The 19,726-nt window shown below is 34.8% G+C and overlaps 1 protein-coding gene across 1 annotated transcript in view; it reads left to right on the top strand.

Moving 5' to 3' along the window:
- Window positions 1-19,726, top strand: part of LOC102044953 (dynein heavy chain 5, axonemal-like) — a 148,159-nt gene that overhangs the window by 8,703 nt on the left and 119,730 nt on the right. The window contains 19 exon segments of the mRNA XM_014306347.2: window positions 201-272; window positions 859-960; window positions 1,884-2,070; window positions 2,778-2,943; window positions 3,055-3,148; window positions 4,681-4,779; window positions 6,104-6,285; window positions 8,104-8,223; window positions 8,913-9,114; window positions 10,552-10,647; window positions 11,388-11,561; window positions 11,654-11,743; window positions 12,192-12,347; window positions 13,316-13,455; window positions 15,057-15,208; window positions 17,332-17,539; window positions 18,191-18,278; window positions 18,390-18,513; window positions 18,628-18,791. Of these exon segments, the coding sequence (XP_014161822.2) occupies window positions 201-272; window positions 859-960; window positions 1,884-2,070; window positions 2,778-2,943; window positions 3,055-3,148; window positions 4,681-4,779; window positions 6,104-6,285; window positions 8,104-8,223; window positions 8,913-9,114; window positions 10,552-10,647; window positions 11,388-11,561; window positions 11,654-11,743; window positions 12,192-12,347; window positions 13,316-13,455; window positions 15,057-15,208; window positions 17,332-17,539; window positions 18,191-18,278; window positions 18,390-18,513; window positions 18,628-18,791 (2,616 nt within the window).

Raw genomic sequence — 19,726 nt, 5'->3', positions numbered from 1 at the left:
AGACAAGGAAAAATCAGTATTTGATTTGAGAAGGACAGATTTTCAAATATCCTGCAAACAATTTCACTATCTGTTTTACTAATTGATTTTTTACAGTTTTTTTTTTCGGCACATTTTTAGAGTAGGTAAATTTTTAAGTAAAATACTTTTATTGTATACTTGTATTCTTTTTAACTGTATGCATTTGGTCCTATTTTCAGGACTTTACAGGAACTTGTGCATTTTTCCTAAGAACATCAGATGAAGTTATAACTGCATCAAATGTCTCTCAGGTCAGAGCAAACTCATGCAGTATTCACATATTTTCATATTTTCATATTTTCTTAGACCTTTATTCATGCAACTGCAGTCAGAAAAAAATAGGAATGCTTTTATGAAAATGTCTGATTAACAGAAGTTCTTTTTCATGAGAGTAAGCATTTGTGATAAAGTAAAATTCTAATGATTTATAAATTAGCTACTGCAGTATTATTAAACCCCAAGATTTTAATTAATAAAAATCATTATTAATTAGTCATTAAAATATAAATTTTAATGACAATAGGGAATAAGGACCTGAAGTGGAAGATTTTAAGTAATGAGCCTAAATTATTGAAATGCTGCACTTAAACTCTGTCTTTTAGAGTTTAAAAATAGAGATAAGTCTTGAAACTAACATAAGTTATTCCAGCCCCTCATAGTTTGTTGTGTATAAAAAAGTACTGTAACAGCCTTTTCTGACTTTCAGAGATACTCATGTTGCATAGTTATGGACTGTGAATGTGTCTGGCACGTTTCTAAATTTCCATTTCAAAATTCAAACAGTGTAATGCTGCAGAAGTCGACATGCATTGTGCTAATTTTTGTTTCTTCCCAAAGGAGGTGAATTTTGGCATGTTTGACTGTACTAATGGAAATATCCTTCAGGGCCTGGAGTTCTTCTTGTCCCAGATCATGATACCGGCACTGAAATCCCAACAGGTAATCAAACAGTCAGTCTTTTTTTCTCAAGAACACATGCAAGTAAGGCATGTGGCTGCTGAAATTCATTTTGTGCATCTGTTGGACCTAGAACAGAGGATATAAGAAGGTAAAAGTCTAATATAGGCCTTTGTGTGAGTAATGCAATTCATACATATACAAATGTTTGAAATTCATGTAGCTACTGTTTATTTTCTAGCAATAGTGCCAGCTTTAATTATTATGACAAAGGAGAATATAACACAGCAACCATACCAAGTTAAAGCTGTGATGACTTTATGAAAACTAGATTAAACCTGGATTGTGAGAAGTGTCAAGTCCTGGCAGCACAAGGGATCAGTCCATGACTTTATTCTTGGAGCATAGGCAGCATGACTGGTGTTATATTCAGAATATCCAGCTTCTTTGAGTTGTCCTCATTCTGTGGCACTCATAAAGCATCAGTTTGTTCAGGTGCCTCTGGAGGCACATGATCAGAGGTGGCAAGTACAAAGAAGCTCACTGTCTGCTGAGAATGATGGTGTTGTATGCTGCTACCATACACTGTCATTTTCTCTCCCCAGGAGCAGAAAGGGACTTTAGAGTCTGTTTTCTCTGTTCAGAAGGAGGAAAATAAAACTAAACAAAATACAATCCAGTGTGAAATCAGTGACAGCTGACTTCAGAGTCAAGTCAGAGTGAAGTCAGAGACTTTTATTTCTTAGAGCCTCTTGCTTGTCTGTCTCTTCTCGTCTTACCAAGTAATTAAATCAATGCATGCTTTAAAGTATCAATGAGTATATTTTAAAGGTCATGTTGATAAATCTTTAAATACTGCCATGAATAAGAAATAGTTTTCTAATGAAAAATATCTTTTGTGGGAAAAAAAAAAAAGGAAGAATGACCCTTACTTTTTTGGTTTTTGCATAAATCAAAATAATTAGAACTGGGGAGCTGTGAAGGAGGGCTTGAAGAACAACCAGATACAAGAGTTTCTGTATGCAGTGGATAAATTTGTGGGTACTTTGTCATCGTCTAGACAGAATACAGAAGATAAAATTCAGCTCACGAAAGTGGATATTGATGTTTATGTCAGAAACTTACAGAACCCATCTGACTACATAACTGCAGGTGAGTAATTCCAACACAAAAGCAAACAAAATGATGCTGTTTCTAAAATAAATGTCATAAGTAAAAATTTACTTTGAAGAAGTAATTAATTTTCCCTGAGCTGTTTACATTTTTCTGCTTACTCTTGCTAGGTTTGTGATTGTTTAATTATAAGACCATCAATCATTTGCCCATACTTTAGTTCATAGATCTTAAAGAATTAGGTAGTTGCTTGATATATCATGCAAGCTGTTGTCTGAATCCCTCCTAGGTTACTAGCCAAGTAGTTGCTGAGTGAATCCATATACTAGTGTGTGTACTATTTACTTTCTTTGATACTGGGAAAATCCTATCCAGTGTTTTCTGACTCTGTGAATAAAACCACCTGTATTAATTAAAAAAATACTTATTTAGATATATGTTTTTGTAAGAAAAATAGTAGTTATGTCTCTTTCAAAAAGAGCTTTCTACCATTTCTTATGAACTCACTGTATTTCTAACTGTTTCCATTGTAAAGGATATGCAATAGTAACAGAGTAGGGAGGCATAAGTGTTATCTGTGTGCACCTTGTTACAATCTTAATATTTTCCTGCTGGTCAGTGATTCAAAGATACAGAGTTTGCATAGTCTCAGATTATGTTTGGCAAGAACACTTAGCTTCTGTAGTTTAAATTTCTGTATTTATTTCTTGGTGCTTATAAAACTGTCCAATTCTATGGTTTTGAAGGCACTAACAGAGAGGTCACTGAGAAACTTGAAGAAGTGGTCATGATTTGGACCAAACAGATTCGACGAGTTTTAGTGGAGAGTGAACAAATTAGAAGAGAAGCTGACGATGTTGGTCCATCTGCAGAGCTGGAACGCTGGAAGTCTAGAATGTCATCATTTAACAGGTGAAATCCCCGCATTATTTCTCACAGTGTCTTTAAAAAAAGGATTTTTTAAAAATACGTGCAAACTTTTATTCCAGAGAGAGAGTATTAAGTATGTTTCTTTCTTCAAAGCCTTTTAGATGAGATCAAGAGTTCAAGAGTAAAGAAAATTATAAGTATTCTTCAGGCAGCAAGATCAAAGACATTGCGGCAGTGGAAGGAACTGGTAATTATGACTTTCTAATTAGAATTTTAAATTATTACAGTACTGTATTTGTAATATATAGAGAACTGAACACAATGCTAAAAATAAAAATAACTTTCAGTGTTTATGCTGGTTTTACACTGTGGTTTATTATCCGTTTGTTGGAACATACAGCATCAATGATCCTGAAATTAAATAGATAACTTGAAAAAAAGTCAGTGCTTTTGTAATGTTGCTTTTATTAACATTATAGGTGGAAAGGTTGTGCAAAAGCAAAGCAATGCAGCAGTACAACATTTTTCTGTCTCTGACAAGCTGAACCCTGTGCAGGCCAACTGTAGAAGTCTGAAAGTCTTTCATGATGCTTTTAGAATTGTTGAGAGCAGCCTTCTAGTGGCATAATTGCTACTTCATATAAGTGGATCCGTGTAATATAAACTTACCAGGCACAATTGTGGGCAAGCCAGAAAATAAGCTGTAGATCATACACAGTCAATGATATCCCCACCCACCCCCACCTCCAGAATGTAGGTCTTCTATTGCTTGAGAAAATATTCTACTGTTTTAATAATAGACCAGGAAAAGGTTTTGATTTTGTGATTACCATATCTGCAGACTTTTATGATAAATGGAATTTGGATAAAGGAGGGTGTACAGAGCCAGTACAAGCCAAGGATGATGTACTACATTTCTTTCTTGCTATGAACTAGCCCTCTAAGTAGTGAATAGTTCCACCTGACACGAACATAAAGATATACAGGCATTAGTTGTGAACTCATTGTCCCTCACAAATGTTTATTAAACAACATTGGGAAGCACCCTGGTAACATTTCAGGGATCTTGTCCGAGTTTCCTGCACAGAAACCATTCTAAAATCTGTCACAGACATATTTTTGTGAAAATCCTTTTCTTTAGGATTTTCCCTTCTGAGAAGCTGAGGCCTCAGAAACAGAATGTAAACAATGATTATCTGCTCTTGTGGAATGCAGCAGGTGGATCCGTGATTGGTCTCGTGTAGATGTTTGGATTTACTGACCAGTCAAGGCAGAGCTGGCTCTCGCTCTCTGTCTGAGCCAGCTGCCTTTGTTATTCTTTCTTTTCTATTCTTAGCTTAGCTAGCTTCTGAGGAAACTTTTCCTTCTATTTCTTTTTAGTATAGTTATAATGTAATATATATATCATAAAATAATAAATCAAGCCTTCTGAACATAGACTCAACACTCTAGTCTCTTCCCTCAACCAAGAACCCTTGTGACCACTGTCACAAAAATCTAAGTTAGATCCATGAGGAGGAAAAAGCTTTGGAGGTCTAAGTAAGGACTTCCTGTAAACCACATCCAAAATGTTGCTGACCTTGGAAGATCTTACCAATTTTTGCATGTAGGAGCAGTTATTTCTCCTGTGAAAAATAAATAGCATATTTGAAAGCACTTCTGTGGGAAAGTCTTTGCAAGATTTAAACATAACCTTGTGTGCTGTAAAAGAGAAAGAAGCTGTTCAGAAAATTTTCTCAGTAATAATTCTATTCCTTTCTTTTTTTCTCATCCCTTCAGGATTGTAGTATAACAATTGCTGCCAATGAAGCTAAGGACAATGTGAGATATTTATATACATTGGATAAAATTTTTGGTCCACTTGCACATGCTTCACCTGTAAGTACTGTAAAGGCACTTAATGTGAAATTCAAAAAAGAAAGGAAGGGGCTTTTTTGCTGTAAAAAAAGCTATTTTTCATTTTAATATTTAACTCTTTCACATAATTATTAGTGGACAGTTTAACTCCTTAGGCCTTAGTTAATTGAGCTTACTAATTTTAGGCTAACCAGATAATAATAATGCCTTTTTTTTCAAGGAGTTATCATTCCAGAAGATAATTGAAGGATATGAAAAAACTAAGCATCAGATTGTGTTTTTCTTAACCCAGTAGTGAGCTGAATTGCCTTTGTGAGATTGGGTCTCACATATGACAGCTCTTCTGTCTGCATGCTTTAGTTAGGAATTACTTGGGATTGTTTTATTGCAAAAGTCATAAAATGATCTTAAATCTTGGGTTGAACTGAAATTGGTCAGTTTTCACTTATTTTATAGGTTAAAGCTCTTGTAGGTTGCACTGTCAATAAAATTTATTTTTATAACCATATGGGTCTCAGAGGTCATTTTTTTAAAGTGAGAATACATGATACAGACACCAGACAAAAATGTTTAAGCTTGCATAGTTCAGAACATTTACACATAATCCAGCTGGTAACAATTTTTCTAAATAATATTTTCAAAGCTTGATCTCTTTTGAATCCATTCTGCTATTTTACACTGCACTTCTTCTGCAAATACTCACTGTTCTGCCATATTGGACTTGACTTTTAGATACCTTTAACATACTTTTAAAATTCTTTTCTAGACCAGTCTCTTGTTCTGGGTTCTCAGTGTATCTGGATTGCATGCATTTCTCTGAAATATTTATGTGGGATAGAAAGCTCTATAGTTCAGTGTCCAGTGAAAGTGAGATTATTTTTACCTAGCCTCCCCCTTCTGGATTTCACTTCTGTACAAATCTAGACAAAATGAGCAAATGCCAACTTTCTTGTTGTTCTTCCTACAGAAATTCAGCTCTTTTCCAGCAGTGTATGACCTCTTTTCCTCAGGCAGTATATTCCTCTGCAAAGCAGATTATAGCACCTCCTTATGCTGGAGGCTATGGCCAAGCAGAGTAGAGCCTCTGGTTTTCCTGTGGAAAATCCGTATCTGTAAAAAACCTATTCACTTATTCATTGCTCTTTTCCCATGCTCTTTGACTTGGTCAAGCTGCGATAGTGAATTGGATGGTCCATTTCGTAATGGCAAAACCACAAAAAGATGTTTGTCCACTGAGAAACATATTCCCAGAGCTATCATTGTGTTAAATTTCTGGAAACTCTGTCTTTCTGTCTGATTTCTTTCTGATTTCTCTTTCCCATTTGTTTTTTTTTTGCTGTTATAGGTAACAGTGATGGAGCACCTTCCCAGTTTAATGAACACTGTCTTTATGATCTACTGTACATCGCCATACTACAACACGTCAGAGCACATGACGTCCCTGTTTCTTAAAATCACCAATCAAATGATTAACACATGCAAGACTTATCTATGTGAAGGGGTTTCAAAAATCTGGGACCTGGACAGGTGATAGAATTTTAATAATTTCATCTTCTGTTGTTGACATTAGAAGTAAAATTACAGATTAATCATCAAGATTATTAATAGGTAAATTTAAGTAGTCCTTTGTCCTCCTACTAGTCACTGATTCCTGTGTTAATTTTAAGCTGGCAGCTAATAATTCTGTGTAGAATTAAGTACTCTGCAAAAACTAATGTACAATGTGTTTGAAAAAACCTGTTCTTGGAAACTGCAATATATGCTAGTATGCAACACTCGATATATTGTCCACATGGATTTTTTTAGACCAAAACACACCTAAGAAATTGGAACTGGGAGCTGAAATACTTCATAAAAAAGCTCCAAGGACAGATTGGCAAAGTTGCATAGAAGATTTATATTTTGCTGTTACTGGACACGAAAGTCAAGTTTGAGGAAGGGAACAATATATAGCAGGACCACAATCACAACTCAGTTGTTTTGTGGGGCATTTCAGGGAAGGGATGAGTTAGCTGCTCTACAGCTACTTGTCCAAGTGCTACACTCAGCAGAAATGGAAGCACAGAGGTGTTTATATGAGGCTTATTCATTGGGTGGTGAATGCTGATGTCACTGGCAGAACAAATGTATCTGAAGGATGACAAGTGTAGGTAACGCAGGAAGAACACATACTATAAGAGCAGGTCAATTATTTTCATGCAAAAAAAGGAGGAGGAAACCACCAAGAGAAGTTAAGATGAACATGACATCTGAAGTTGTCAATTAGGAAATTGATAATTGGCATAGTCTTTTGGAATAGTCTAACTGGAGTAAGATTAAGGGTTTTGACATGAAAAGGGAAAGGTGTTACAAGCTTCATCAAAGCAGATAGTCAGGATGTCTCTACTTAAATTCCAGCCAAAGTGACACTGAGGTAACAGGCTAGGAGACATAAAAGTAAATCTAACAATTTTGATTCCTCATGTATTTTAGTGTAGACAAAAGGAATTTTTCAGAAATTACCTGTAGTCAATTAAATACTAGTTATGTTTATTCTAAAGAATTAAGTAAAAGTAGAATACTTTTTTTTTGTTTATTCTAGCTGAATTTATTTAAGAGACATTCTTCTCATTTATTTAATCTGCTATCCCTGCAAAAGTTTGTCCCAGTTAATGGTTTCAGCCTATAAATTTGACTATAATTTAAATCCCCAGTAATCTTTTGGAAGATGAAAGACAAAGCCAAAGTGGAGGAACAGCTCTGGGCAAATGGCTTATGGCTGGTTTCCATGCCTCATCTGTGTATCTCATGTGGCACCTCATGGTTAATGAACAATTGTGTGTGAGATGTAACTATCTGTGCCCTTAGGAACTAAGCTCTTCCTGGTGTATCTTTTAAAGAAACAAGACTCTCCTCATCCTTATTTTAGTGTGGAAAAATACTTCTCCAGTCTTGTCTACTTAGGAAAAAACCCAAAGAAACAAACAAAGGAAAACAAATCAGCAATACTCAGATGAGATGTGTGCAACTGTGCAAAATGAGGAATTTGCAATGTGCAAGCATTTGGTAGCCAGCATTAACCTGGTATACATCCTTTGTGGACTATGCCATGCAAGTCTTGGCTTGATGTCAACAAAACCCAAGATAAAAATAAAAAATATCTAATATAGATAACAGGTTCAAGTCAAAACCTTTTGACTCAAACCCATCATATTTTGAGTGTTTTTTATGTAGCGTATAATTTTGTGTTCTTATTTTGAAAAAAAACTTTCTTAAGTTGTGCATTTGACTAAAATGTTTTATTTTTATTTCTACTCTTTTGAAGACCTTAGGATGATTCTCTGTCTTCTGTGTTCTCTTCCTCAGGCAAGAATTGCTAAAGAGGATACAACAATGCATTTTCCTCAAAGAAAAGTACCAAGCATCCTTTCAGAAAATTAGGGAAGAGCTAAAGGAAAATCCAAGTGACAGACTGTTTGATGTCAGGTAAATAACTCACTCCCATATTGAATCATATTGATGAGTACAATTTATAAATGAGATATAATTATATCTGCTGACTAAAAGAAAAGCTAAATATTCAATTAAAATTAAGTACTTTTTATAATCAGAAGATGACTTTGCAGAATGGGTTTTTTTATTTTTATTCAGGAATAAACCAGGTTTTTACCAGTCACTTGTTCATTCAACATATGTCCAATGAGACTTCAGGGGAATTTAGGCATTTATTAATTGAGTACAAATATATATGCATTGTATGAAATCCTAAATAATTTGAATCATGAATATAGGTGAAAATACTCTCAGGGAATTCAGTCAGCTTTGAGCTGAGTTCTCTATCACAGTGCCAAGGAGTGTTTTACATGTATTGACACTTAAATCATGGGGCATTTCTTGATATTGTGCATTCATATTTTCTTCTCCTGTAAATATCTTATTTGAAAGAGTTACTCCTGTGAAATGTGGTTAAGGCATTTAATTGACATGTAAGGATTAAGCAATTTTTTGGTTTATATAGGTGAGCTTAAAAATTTTTTGTTTATATGTAATCATTACAGTATGATTTTTTTGGGATGTGAAACTTGAAAGTAGATCTGGTAGAATATACGTGGGTTAAATAAAAATCTGTTGCAAAGAGGTTTTCATATAAATCCTTATTTTTTTTTAATTGTTAGTGAAAACTACATATTTGGGAAATTTGAGACCTTCTGTAAACGTTTGGAGAAGATTTCAGATATGAGCAATACTATGGAAAGCCTTTTAGAGCTTCAGCATATAAAAATAGAAGGCATTGACAAGATCACTACTCAATACCAGAGCATTGCTACAAATGCAAAATCCAAACAGTATGATGTTCTGGACCATCGGAAAAAAGAGGTATTTACATTCAGCACTTGTGTGACAATCACTCTGTTAATTCTGTGCTTTTCGCTGGAGTTATGCAAAGAATATTAAATATTCTAAAAATGCATATATTAGTTTGCAGTAACAATAATACAAATACTTTCATATCTTTTAATGCAATTTGAAAGTGTTAGGGTAAGTTTGTTTTTTACTTCAAATGCTTTTGTTAACTTTTTGTAAACTAGGTTTTGTGTTATATGTAATTCCGCAAACTAATTTTCCTAAGCCTGATTGTTTTGAGATGCATATATTTTGAACTGCAGAGTGAGAACTAATTTAGGTATATTAACACACCAAATACAGTTTGTCTAATTATAAATGTTACTCAGTATTATTAAAAATAATAGTAATGGCAGTGTTATAGCAAAGTTAGCATGGGCACATAATTGCATATTTTAGGGGGAGAAGGGAATGATATCACTCCCAGTGCCACACAGAATGATAAAAACTAAACTGGCTTTTCAAATGCTCCAGTTCCATGTTTTAATCCTGTACATGCTGGAAATGAACTGCTTTTCTTGAGCTATAGCCTGCTTGTTTTGCAGAGTTAGCAGCCTCATGATAGAAGTTCTAGAAGTATTGATTTAGTCTCCTGCCTTCCTGAACTAAAGTTTACCACTGTTACTAACTTCCCTTTAAACATTAACCTCAGGAGTGCTTTTTGCTTTCTTCTCTCTTTGATGACTTGTGTTTCTCTAATACTTGCTGTGTGTTTCTCTAATACTTCCTGCATGGCTCCTTTCTGAAAGAGGCTATTTGCTGTTCACTGGAATTTGGAGGGGTTAAAAAATGGCATGACTTCTCTACACCTAAATGTTTTGAGGAATATCTATTATGTACTCTCTTCCCAAGCTTGTGCAGTTTTCTCTTTGGGAGAAGTTTTCAGTGAACTCTTTTTGTTAGACCTTCAGTATTTTGGACTCTTAAGGAAAAAATGTTACAGATAAATGCCCAGATTACTTGTAGGAGCTGCCAAGTTTGGTAACAACCTCCATTAGTCTGCAAGGTGCTCTAGAGAGCCTGCCAGTTTGCTTGCCTTCAGTGGGTTTCATATCTGGACAGTGAGCTGAGCACTCTCCTGTGGCAGGGCTGCTGGTAGCTGGTGAGTGTGCTTTCCTCACTCTGATGAAGTTATGAGTTTTCCTTGGCCTGTCTGTGTTCCACTGTGCTCCTTTGTGTTCATGAAGATGAGGCTTTAATCATTGACCTAGCACTGCTTATGTTTTGTTTGCTTTGCTTGGAGCGTAAATGCCTTTGCTGTTGGTGTTGTTCCTGTTTCTTTTAATGCAGTGCTGAACACACACACTGGGTAGATAAAACAGATTCCTGAAAATCTTCACAGAAAGGATTTTTTTTTTATAAAATGAAAGCAGCATTATAGATGATCTTTTTCATTTGCTTTTATTCTAGTTTGAAAAAGATTACCTTGAATTTAAGAACCAAATTGCAGCATTGTACGAATCTGTACAGGAATTTGTGGATTCCTGGTTTAAGAAGACCTTAACTGTAAGTAAGGTACCAAATGCAAACCCCTGTTTCTGGTGCTTGGAAGGGCCAAGTACCCACAGCTCCTACTAAACTCCTTCTTTACTGCCAGTGTTCTGTACTGTGTTGGTGGTGGCTACCTGAGATGATGTTGGAGGACATCAAACCTATTTCAAATGTTCTAGAAGTTGCTTACAGAAGTGCTGTAAATGAATGTTCATTCTTTCTTGGTGCCGAGTGTATGTTCCATGTTTCCATACCAATTTTATAGCTCCATATTTTGAAGTTTGTTTTCTTTCTTCATCCTGGTGTTTCCTGTTGCATTTCTAAGTTATTCCTGTTTCACTGGCATGAGTAATGAAATAATATCTGCCATCTGTTTCCGTAATATCAGTATTGTTCAATGGCTCATATCTCAATGATGATATATGAGATATTAATGAAGTGTGAGTAAAGGTGTAGGTGTTCTACCAGAAGTGTTTGCTGAAAAAAAAAGGAGACAGGATTTGAGAGTCAGAAAAACCCCAAACTGTAGTGATAACAGTTTATTGGTTTATTCAGTGGTAAGTATGTCCTGTGTGGGACAAAATATGGAAGTAAAATTCACAAACTTGAATGGATGGATTTTTCTGTATTTCTTAGAAAACAACTTACAAATTTACATAGCATATTCTAAATTAATAAAATACTTTATGGACAATGACTTTGTGCATAAAGTGAACTGTTGTCTTCTGAAGTAAATGCTCCATCTTCCTTTTTAGACTGAACAGATGCTGGGATTTCTGATGAAGCTTGAAATAATAGGAGAAAATAATATTGATCTAAATGAGAAATATACCATTGTTCTTCAACAGTACAGCCAAGACTTAGAGTTTATTCAAAAACTCTATCAGAAGGAAAAGGAAAATCCACCTATACCACGTAATATACCACCAGTAAGAATGAAGTAAATGAGAGAGAAAAATTACTTTATTTCTTGAGTATTTCAAGTTAATGAAAATCTAATCTCATATCTTCTGTGTTTTAGGTAACAGGGAAGATTATGTGGGCCCAGCAGTTATTCAGAAAAATTGACCATCCAATGATGTTCCTTAAAAAGAAAACCACACTTTTGAAGGTTGGAAATTAGCAGAGGAGGATTTATCTTTCAAGGATGTTATTAACAGAAAGACAATTTACTTATATACTTCTACATTCACTATTCTAGCAGCCTGTATACAAGCTTATCCAACAGTGGAATCATTTGTACACCTTTCTCAGTTGGCCATTAGTGCCTTGTATATGTCATAATACAGACTTTTCTATGAACAAGATTGCCAGGAAAAATCAGGAAAAGTGTTATGTTGCTTGGAACAGTTGAACACTACATAACAATTGAATTCCTATATATATTGCTGTGTTTCTGTGTCTTATCTTGTCTCTAAAACAGCACAATTTAGAGATTTCTATTTTTTTGTTTTCCTGTGGTGGAGAGGAAAAGCCTTGTGGAGGGCCTTTCTACTGTGTTAGACTAATTTAATTGTTTAAGTGGTGCTTTTTCTTCTTTTTCCCCTCCTAAATTGCAGACAATGGAAATGAAAAAAGTTATCAAGAACTACAATAAAATGGCTGCAGTTCTTTTGGAATTTGAGATTATTTATCATAGGGCCTGGTACAGGTTTGCTGACCAGGCTAGGAATGCTCTGTGTGCTTCCTTACTTGTCAGGCACCCAGAAACCAAGGTAAATATGATCTATTCTTTGTGTTACTGTTACATGATTTAGTATTACACGTGCTACTTAATTATATCATGGATAGACAAGAAAGCATTGAAGTAACCTTAACCTAAATAGGGTTAAAAAATGAGCTACTTGAGTTGAAATATTTTTTCCTTTTTGTGTGTATTTATGATTAGTCTCATAATGTTTCTTTTTCATACGGCTTCTGTCTTATTCGGGGTATAAAAGAGGCAGTACTCAGCAAATACATATCTACTACTGACTTATCTACATTCTTTAGCTATTGTTTCCTTGTTCCATTTTCTGTGTTAACCAAAATGTTAGTCAAGGAAGGAATTTTTGTTGGGTCATGGTCTTTTCTGCAGTGATCAATATCACTGTATTGAGTATATTGCAATAATTCATTAATTTGCTTTCAAAATTGATTGCTGAGGCAGAAAATTTTACCATTCATCCTTCATAGATTTTTCCCCTGCTGTAGTGCAGGGAAATTATGGTTAAAATGTGGCATTTTTTGTACTAATGATTCCATAATGGACAACTACAACATAGTTTTCAAATTGATGCAGCATCTTAAAAACATCTTAAAAGCAACTTTAGTGCCCTCAAAAGTGTAGAGATTAACCTTCACAATATTTCTCCCTAGCTGCTGATAGAGAAGCTAAGATGAAAAGGCAAATTAACTTCCAGAGAATGTAGCTGCAGAACTAGAATTAAACTTGGGAAATCCTGGGAGCCAAGAGGTTAGGGCACAGTGAAAGAGTCACAAAAAATTGAAATCAGTGTAAGATATTGATTGATTAATACTTTAGGAAACACATATATTTCTAGAGGAGGCTGAAGAAGAAATAAATGTTTAAAAATCCTCTCCAGTCATTTACATGTCTTTATATGATCCAGTTACATCCCACTACATGAAAGTACCAAACTACTGTCTTATTTTCTATTTCTTTTTTTACTGCTACATGAAGGAATTATTTGTAAACTTAGACCCAATGGTCCTGGAAGTACTTTATGAAACAAAATACCTGAGAAAGATGCATTTTGAAGTTCCAGATGTTGTCCTTGGCTTGTATGCAGATGAAGAACAGATTAAAAGACATCAAAGGGAGTGAGTGAACACTTTTTGGATTTGTTTCTCATCTGCAAATGGGAATCTTTACTTTTGAATCTGTTGCATATATTGTTTTTGATTTATTATAATTTTTATCTTTGATGGAGTTTAATTGAATTTTAATTGCTTTCCCCTGTATTTCCATATTAGCATGCTGTTGTTCCTATTTAGAGACATATCTTGTTCTTGGAAACGCCTACATATTTTTGTTTTGTTACTTCAACAGCTGCTCTCTAAGTGGAGCTCCTAGGTACTCCTATTATTATTGTTAGAGTTCATCTGTGCACTGTAATATAGCAATTGCACTCCAAAATATTACACTTAGCATCAGAAGTTTTTCTTTTTCCTGTTAGAAAAATAAGCTGGAATTAACCACTTGATTACTGCACAAACCAAACATTTGTAAAGGGAATATGTTGCCTAAGTTATAAATTTGTCTCTAATGTAGAACATCTAAATTCCCTTTTGTTGATTTAAAATAATTTCTTTCTGTTTCTTGTAGCAGTCCAAATCTCTGCTGTAAAAGTTCTTTCATTCTCAGGGATGCTGGTTGTTAATTCTAGAACTCTCTAAACAGGGATGTTCAGTCTTAAAAAAGCAATGTTTTGTGAGGACAGTTCTTCATTTCTTAATTAGAATTGGACAAAAAGGGATGAAATTTAAAGAGTTTCATAAATACTTCAACCCTTCCTCTTTTTTTCTGTTGTTGAAATTTTCAGTCTTACAATGCATCATTTTTCATTGATTTTCTGTGGAGTGTTTAAAGACAACTAACCATCAATTTTTAATATGCGAGACAAACTCTGCATGCCACAGATCTCCAAAAAGCAGCAGCCCCAGATTTTGCCATCCAACAGGAAAAAGAAGTACAGGAAATGTTTGCATTAAAAAAAGAAAGCCAAACTTATCTTCTACTCTAAAAATCCTTCATACTGACTACCCAAGCAAAGAAGAAATATTTAGGGGTGTAGATTTTTGTTCTGGGTATAATGTGAATGTGTTATCTTAGTATATGATTTGTAACAACAATGTCTAAAGTCATTATTTTAATCTGGTCCAAAACACACCTATTTCTGTGTTTGCAGCAGTTCTGTAAGGAACACATTATATATCTGACCTTTGAATTATATTTGCATCTAATTCTTGTTTATGCAGTTTCTTAGTGTAGCTCCATTTTCATGGAACTGTATTGGTAAGCCTTGCTTCAGAATTTGGACTCTTTTCTTTGGGATCTGGGATTCTAAGGGGTTTGTATGTAGATTTTCTTATAAGCAATGTAATTTCATGCCATGTCTTGTGAGATGGGAGGATGGAATCAAAATTTTCTGTTTCTATTTTTTTTTAATTGTAAAAAATTTTTCTTGGGAGAAAAATTCTGTTGGTTGATCACAGTCACTTTGCTGGAGGTACTTATTTCTTCAGTCTGGTTCTGCGGTTGGTAAGGTCAAAGAGGCCTGGTTGGAGTTAGGAAGAGCTGGGAAGGGTTCTTAATTTTAAGATGGGACACAACTTGCAAACCTTATTAACAGAAAATGTGTCCAAAATTCTGTGTTTCAAATATCTGAATTAAGCACATTGTGACCATGATCGTCTTTCAGACTCCAGAACCTGTTGATCAGTTACAAGGAACACCTGAATAGGATCCCTGTTGTGCTGAAACCACTGATGAAGCCATGGATAGGACAAATTGAGGATGCCTTTACCCCGGGCCTGATGCAGCTGTCCTGGACTTCTTTGAACATCAATAAGTGTAGGTAATCGGAGAAGAAGTGGTGAGCCATTCACACTGTGAGGTGCCTGCACTCATTTCTGCTTCTCTGTGAAAAATGTGTTTGTGGACTGATCTTTTCTCTTTAGGTGGATAATTTTAGCCCAACTGCTACAAGAATGTGAGACAAGATAATGGCTATGGGTGTTTTAATAATATATTTTCTATAAAAAACATCTTCAGAATTTATGCTGAACATCCTAAAAGTGGCATATCTGAAGTCAAGGTTGGAGATTTCTGCACAAATACTATTTTTTTCCAAGAAAATATTTATTAGGCATTGAGATTTTCCACAAACCAGTAAGACACAACCTTAACCCTATCAAATACAGCATGAAATTGATTAACTGTTGTAAAATGTCATTGAAACGGGCATATATAAAACCATCACCAAGACTTTCATGTTGCAGTTTTAGGAGAAAACAGTAACTCATGCTTGTAAATTAGCTTTTCAGTTGAGGTTGATTGATGTTAGGCTTTCACTTCTTCAAAAGGAAAAGCAGCAATATAAACAGAAGCAGGTATGGTCTAAATCTGAAAGTGCAATGTGGCACAGGTTTGTGCAGCTGTTTATTTATGACTCTGCCATGTGGCACTGGTGCACAGGGCTCTGACCAGTGCTTAAGGCAGGGCTGGTGACCTTTCAGCTTTACTTGGCCTTTTCCTGACCACAGCACAAGAGCCAAATGACAAGGGTTTTTCATATTTGTTTTATAGCTCTAAAATGAATTTTTGTGTGTAATGTTTTGCATTTTTTTAGTGACACATGATAAGGAAGGTCTTTACAATAGTGTTTGTTTATTTAGTCATTCATTTAGGTACTTTCGGCACTGAGTTAAGTATCTGAAAAGGTCTGATTCAGGTTGTAATGGTTCTTTGTATCACCATTGGTTCTGGTGGAAACTGTCCCCGTTGAACAATTTAGATGTTATACAGGTATCTGGGCTGTTTCCTGCTGCATCAGCAGCTGAAATGCAGTTAGACCTAGAAGGGAATTATTTTCTAGAGTGTATGCACTGTGTATTTTTGAAGATGGGCAATGCCTGACATGCCCAGAATGTGTGTTGGACACCTACAAAGTAGCTCTTACCTGCCAGCAGTGTGCTGAACTCAAGCCTAATGTCTTTTGTGTCTTTTTTCCATCTAAGGGAACTCCATCTAGAAATGTGGGAGTCCGTAGTTGCCTTCTAGAGTAAAACTCAGGAGACATGGCAGAAAAATAGTTTTAGGGCTACCGAATTTATATATTAAAAAAAAAAAAGAATCTAAGGAGTTCGTTGGACTGCTTTTCTGTTTTAGGCAATAAAAAAGTCAACTTCCATTATTAACTTCCTCATAGCAAGAAATGACATTTCCCACTTAAAACATCAGCACTTGGACAGGCCTGTCACACTGCTGTACCTTAGATTTTGTAGTGATTTCTTTCTACATATAGTAGAAGTTTACATTATATACATTTTATATATATAAAACTTCATGGTAATAATGGTGACAAAGGACATAAGGTGCTGTATTTCTTTCTATTTTGCAATGGAAGTATGAAAGAGGAAGAATTTTTCCAGTCTATTCAGAAACAGCAGAAGCAGTTAATTTTATCTTTAGTTTAATAAACACATTTTTTAAAGCAATAAGTTTATCTATTTCCAAAGTAAATTAGGTCATACATATGAAAGAAGAAATCTAATGGTTTAACAAGTCTTGGCTGGGGGAATTTTAGTCATTTAATTTGTAAGTTAATTGCAATGGTGAAATATTGTACTTTGCTATGCATGTATGTGGGAGGACCAAAATAATTTTCAGGCGCTGGCATCCTTTATGTTTTCTGTTCTGTTTTGTTGATCCTTTTCATTACAGTGCTATTACCAAAAAGAAGAGATCTTTTCAATAATATTGTTCTGTTTATTATGAGATGAGTTAATATAAAAATTAAAATATACAGCGAGTCCATCATGTTTCAGGCCTTCATTTCATATTTCATTGCCATTCAATCCTCATTTTATTGTAGAACCTGGGGGGAGGCAGGAGTGGATGGGAGGAAGGGGAGATGAGACTTAGGAGGTCTGTGTTCTGCATTGATTTGTTTTCATTTTGTTATCCTTGTTTAGTTATTCAGAATGTTTACAGTACCCTGAGGGAGTTGGACTATGTAGTCAAAGCAGCGTCTGATACCCTGGAATGCAGAATTGAAAGAATTCTGAAGGACATGTCAAACACTGCTCTGATAGTTTTGCCAGAAGATGAACCTATAGATGTGACTTCTTTCTTGGAACAAATAGAAAAGCTTGCCATCTCTACTGCTTCCAAACTGTCTCAGTAGGTTTCTTAATTGCACAGGCTTGAAGGCCATTTTTGGGAGGGTTTATTTACTTACTACTTTTGTATGCATAGAGGTTTTACTTTAAAAATGTTATTGTAACGGAGTACTAGTCTAGAGAAAAGTGATAGTCTTACTATGCAGGGGAAAAACTCCAAAGTATCTTGAGCACAGCAGTTGTGAAATAGCATAGTATTGGCATTTAGTATTTATTTAGCCTTTCTTTCATTTTTTCTTATAGCATTCTAATAAATAGAAGAAAAATGAAGATGGATAGGACTTGAAATCTCATCCATATGTTTCTTAATACTTCTTTTGTTTTTATTTTAATCATTCTGATTTCAGATTATCTTACTGCCTCATCATGATAAAACTGTTTTATTAGCTATAGCAGGAAAAAACTTTTTTTAAACAAAATTATTATGAAGTCCAGTCGAATCAGATATAATAGAATCTGAAAAATGGGTTTGTTGTTAGTCAGCATGTTTTAAAATCTCTGCATGCCCAGGGAATAGGAACAAACAGAAAAACACTGAAAGGGCATTTCCCTGCACACAAGTGCAGTGGGACAAGGGTGTGTGCCTGGGAAATAACAAATGGTATTCCTTATGTTTGATTCCCTATGGATGACTGTGAGGTTGTTTTTGTAGGCAGAGCCAACAAGTGGAATGCTCTGTGTATGAACTTATAGATATTCTTAAGCACAGTCTGAAAGCAGGTGCTGGAAGAACTCTGGAGGTAAGACCTCTACAATGTAAAAAAAAAAGCAGCCTAGTCAGATATTTGATATTTCATTTATATGCTGGATAATCTGATTATTTACCCAAAAATTTCCCTTTCACTGTTCAGGATTCCTTTGCCTGTACACATCTTGACATCAAACAGAAAACACGCTGCCAAGAATGCCTGTCCTGTGGCTACTATAACCTGATGGGACAGCTTTGTCAGAAGAATACTGACTCTTTGATCAGATGTGAGTCTGGTTTTTTTAGATATGTTTAATTTTTTAAATAAAACATTAAGATTTTTTTTCCCCAAGCTTATTGTGGTAAAAAAAATTTCTCACTTAAATATTACATTTATTTAGGCATGAAGATTTCTTTGGAGTCCTTAAGACATAGACTGCATGTTATTGACTCCAGGTATCAGACAACTAAGTTTGTAGAGGCACACAGGGTTCCTTTGTTCAGAACTGAAATTCAACTGGCTATTCCAAATATTGTCTTGAGACCAAGTCTTGAAGACATTCAGGTAACAAAACAATTGAACAACTCAGTCATCTATGATAAAACATTTATAAATGTATTGTTTTAAAGCAGTATGTGCAAGATTAAGAGTGCAGGTTTGTATGTGCAGGTATAAGAACTAAAAGGAAGGTGAAGGAAACCTAAAAAGCCACTTGAGCTCATGATGACAGTGGGTGCTAAGGGCATGGAACCATGGATCAGGTTTATTATACAGTCTATTAGAAGGAACCATTTTTATCAAAGCTCAGTAACTCAGTAATTCACAAACCTCTACTTAGAGGCAAACATTTCAAAATGAGTGAAAAAGTAAAAATGAATGCCATCAATACAGCCCAACTGACTTCCTAGTCTATTTTAGCTCTTTCAGAATTTAAAGTCAGTTTAAAGTATCATTCGTAAATTCAGCAGTAGTGGAATGTAAAGAAAAATATTACCAGCCTAAATCCCTAAACTGAAAAAATTTAAAAACTCTTTTAAACTTACACTAGTTTAGCAAAAATTTTACACACATATTTGCAATATCCTATGATATCTGAAATTATTCAGAGTATTAGTTGTTTATGGTGTTGATTTCTGGACTTTTTATTTAACACAGTGACTGTCAAGATCAGTAGCTGAGTTATTTCTCAAGTTTCATGTGCAGCCTTAATGGTGTTGTCAGTAAGAAATTAGGCCACAAAGTGTGATTTTAAAATACCATACATAGAGGAAGTAATCTGATAATTTCTGTAGCTGCCTGTATAGATACAGACTATACCATCACAAATTCAGACAAATGTATTTAAGCATTCTGGTGTAAACATGAAAACCATTATTAATAAGACATAGCAATATTTATAAACAGTTTAAAGGGAAATAGTACTTGAACTAAATTATAATGCCTGGGGATTTATGATTACTGTTCATAAAGGTCTCTTTTGCTTGAAAACCACATAAACT

The sequence above is a fragment of the Geospiza fortis genome, unplaced genomic scaffold (genome assembly GCF_000277835.1).
Source record: "Geospiza fortis unplaced genomic scaffold, GeoFor_1.0 scaffold206, whole genome shotgun sequence".
NCBI classification, from domain to species: domain Eukaryota; kingdom Metazoa; phylum Chordata; class Aves; order Passeriformes; family Thraupidae; genus Geospiza; species Geospiza fortis.
Note: the sequence above shows the minus strand (reverse complement) of the source record. Positions and strands in the feature narration are given on the sequence as shown.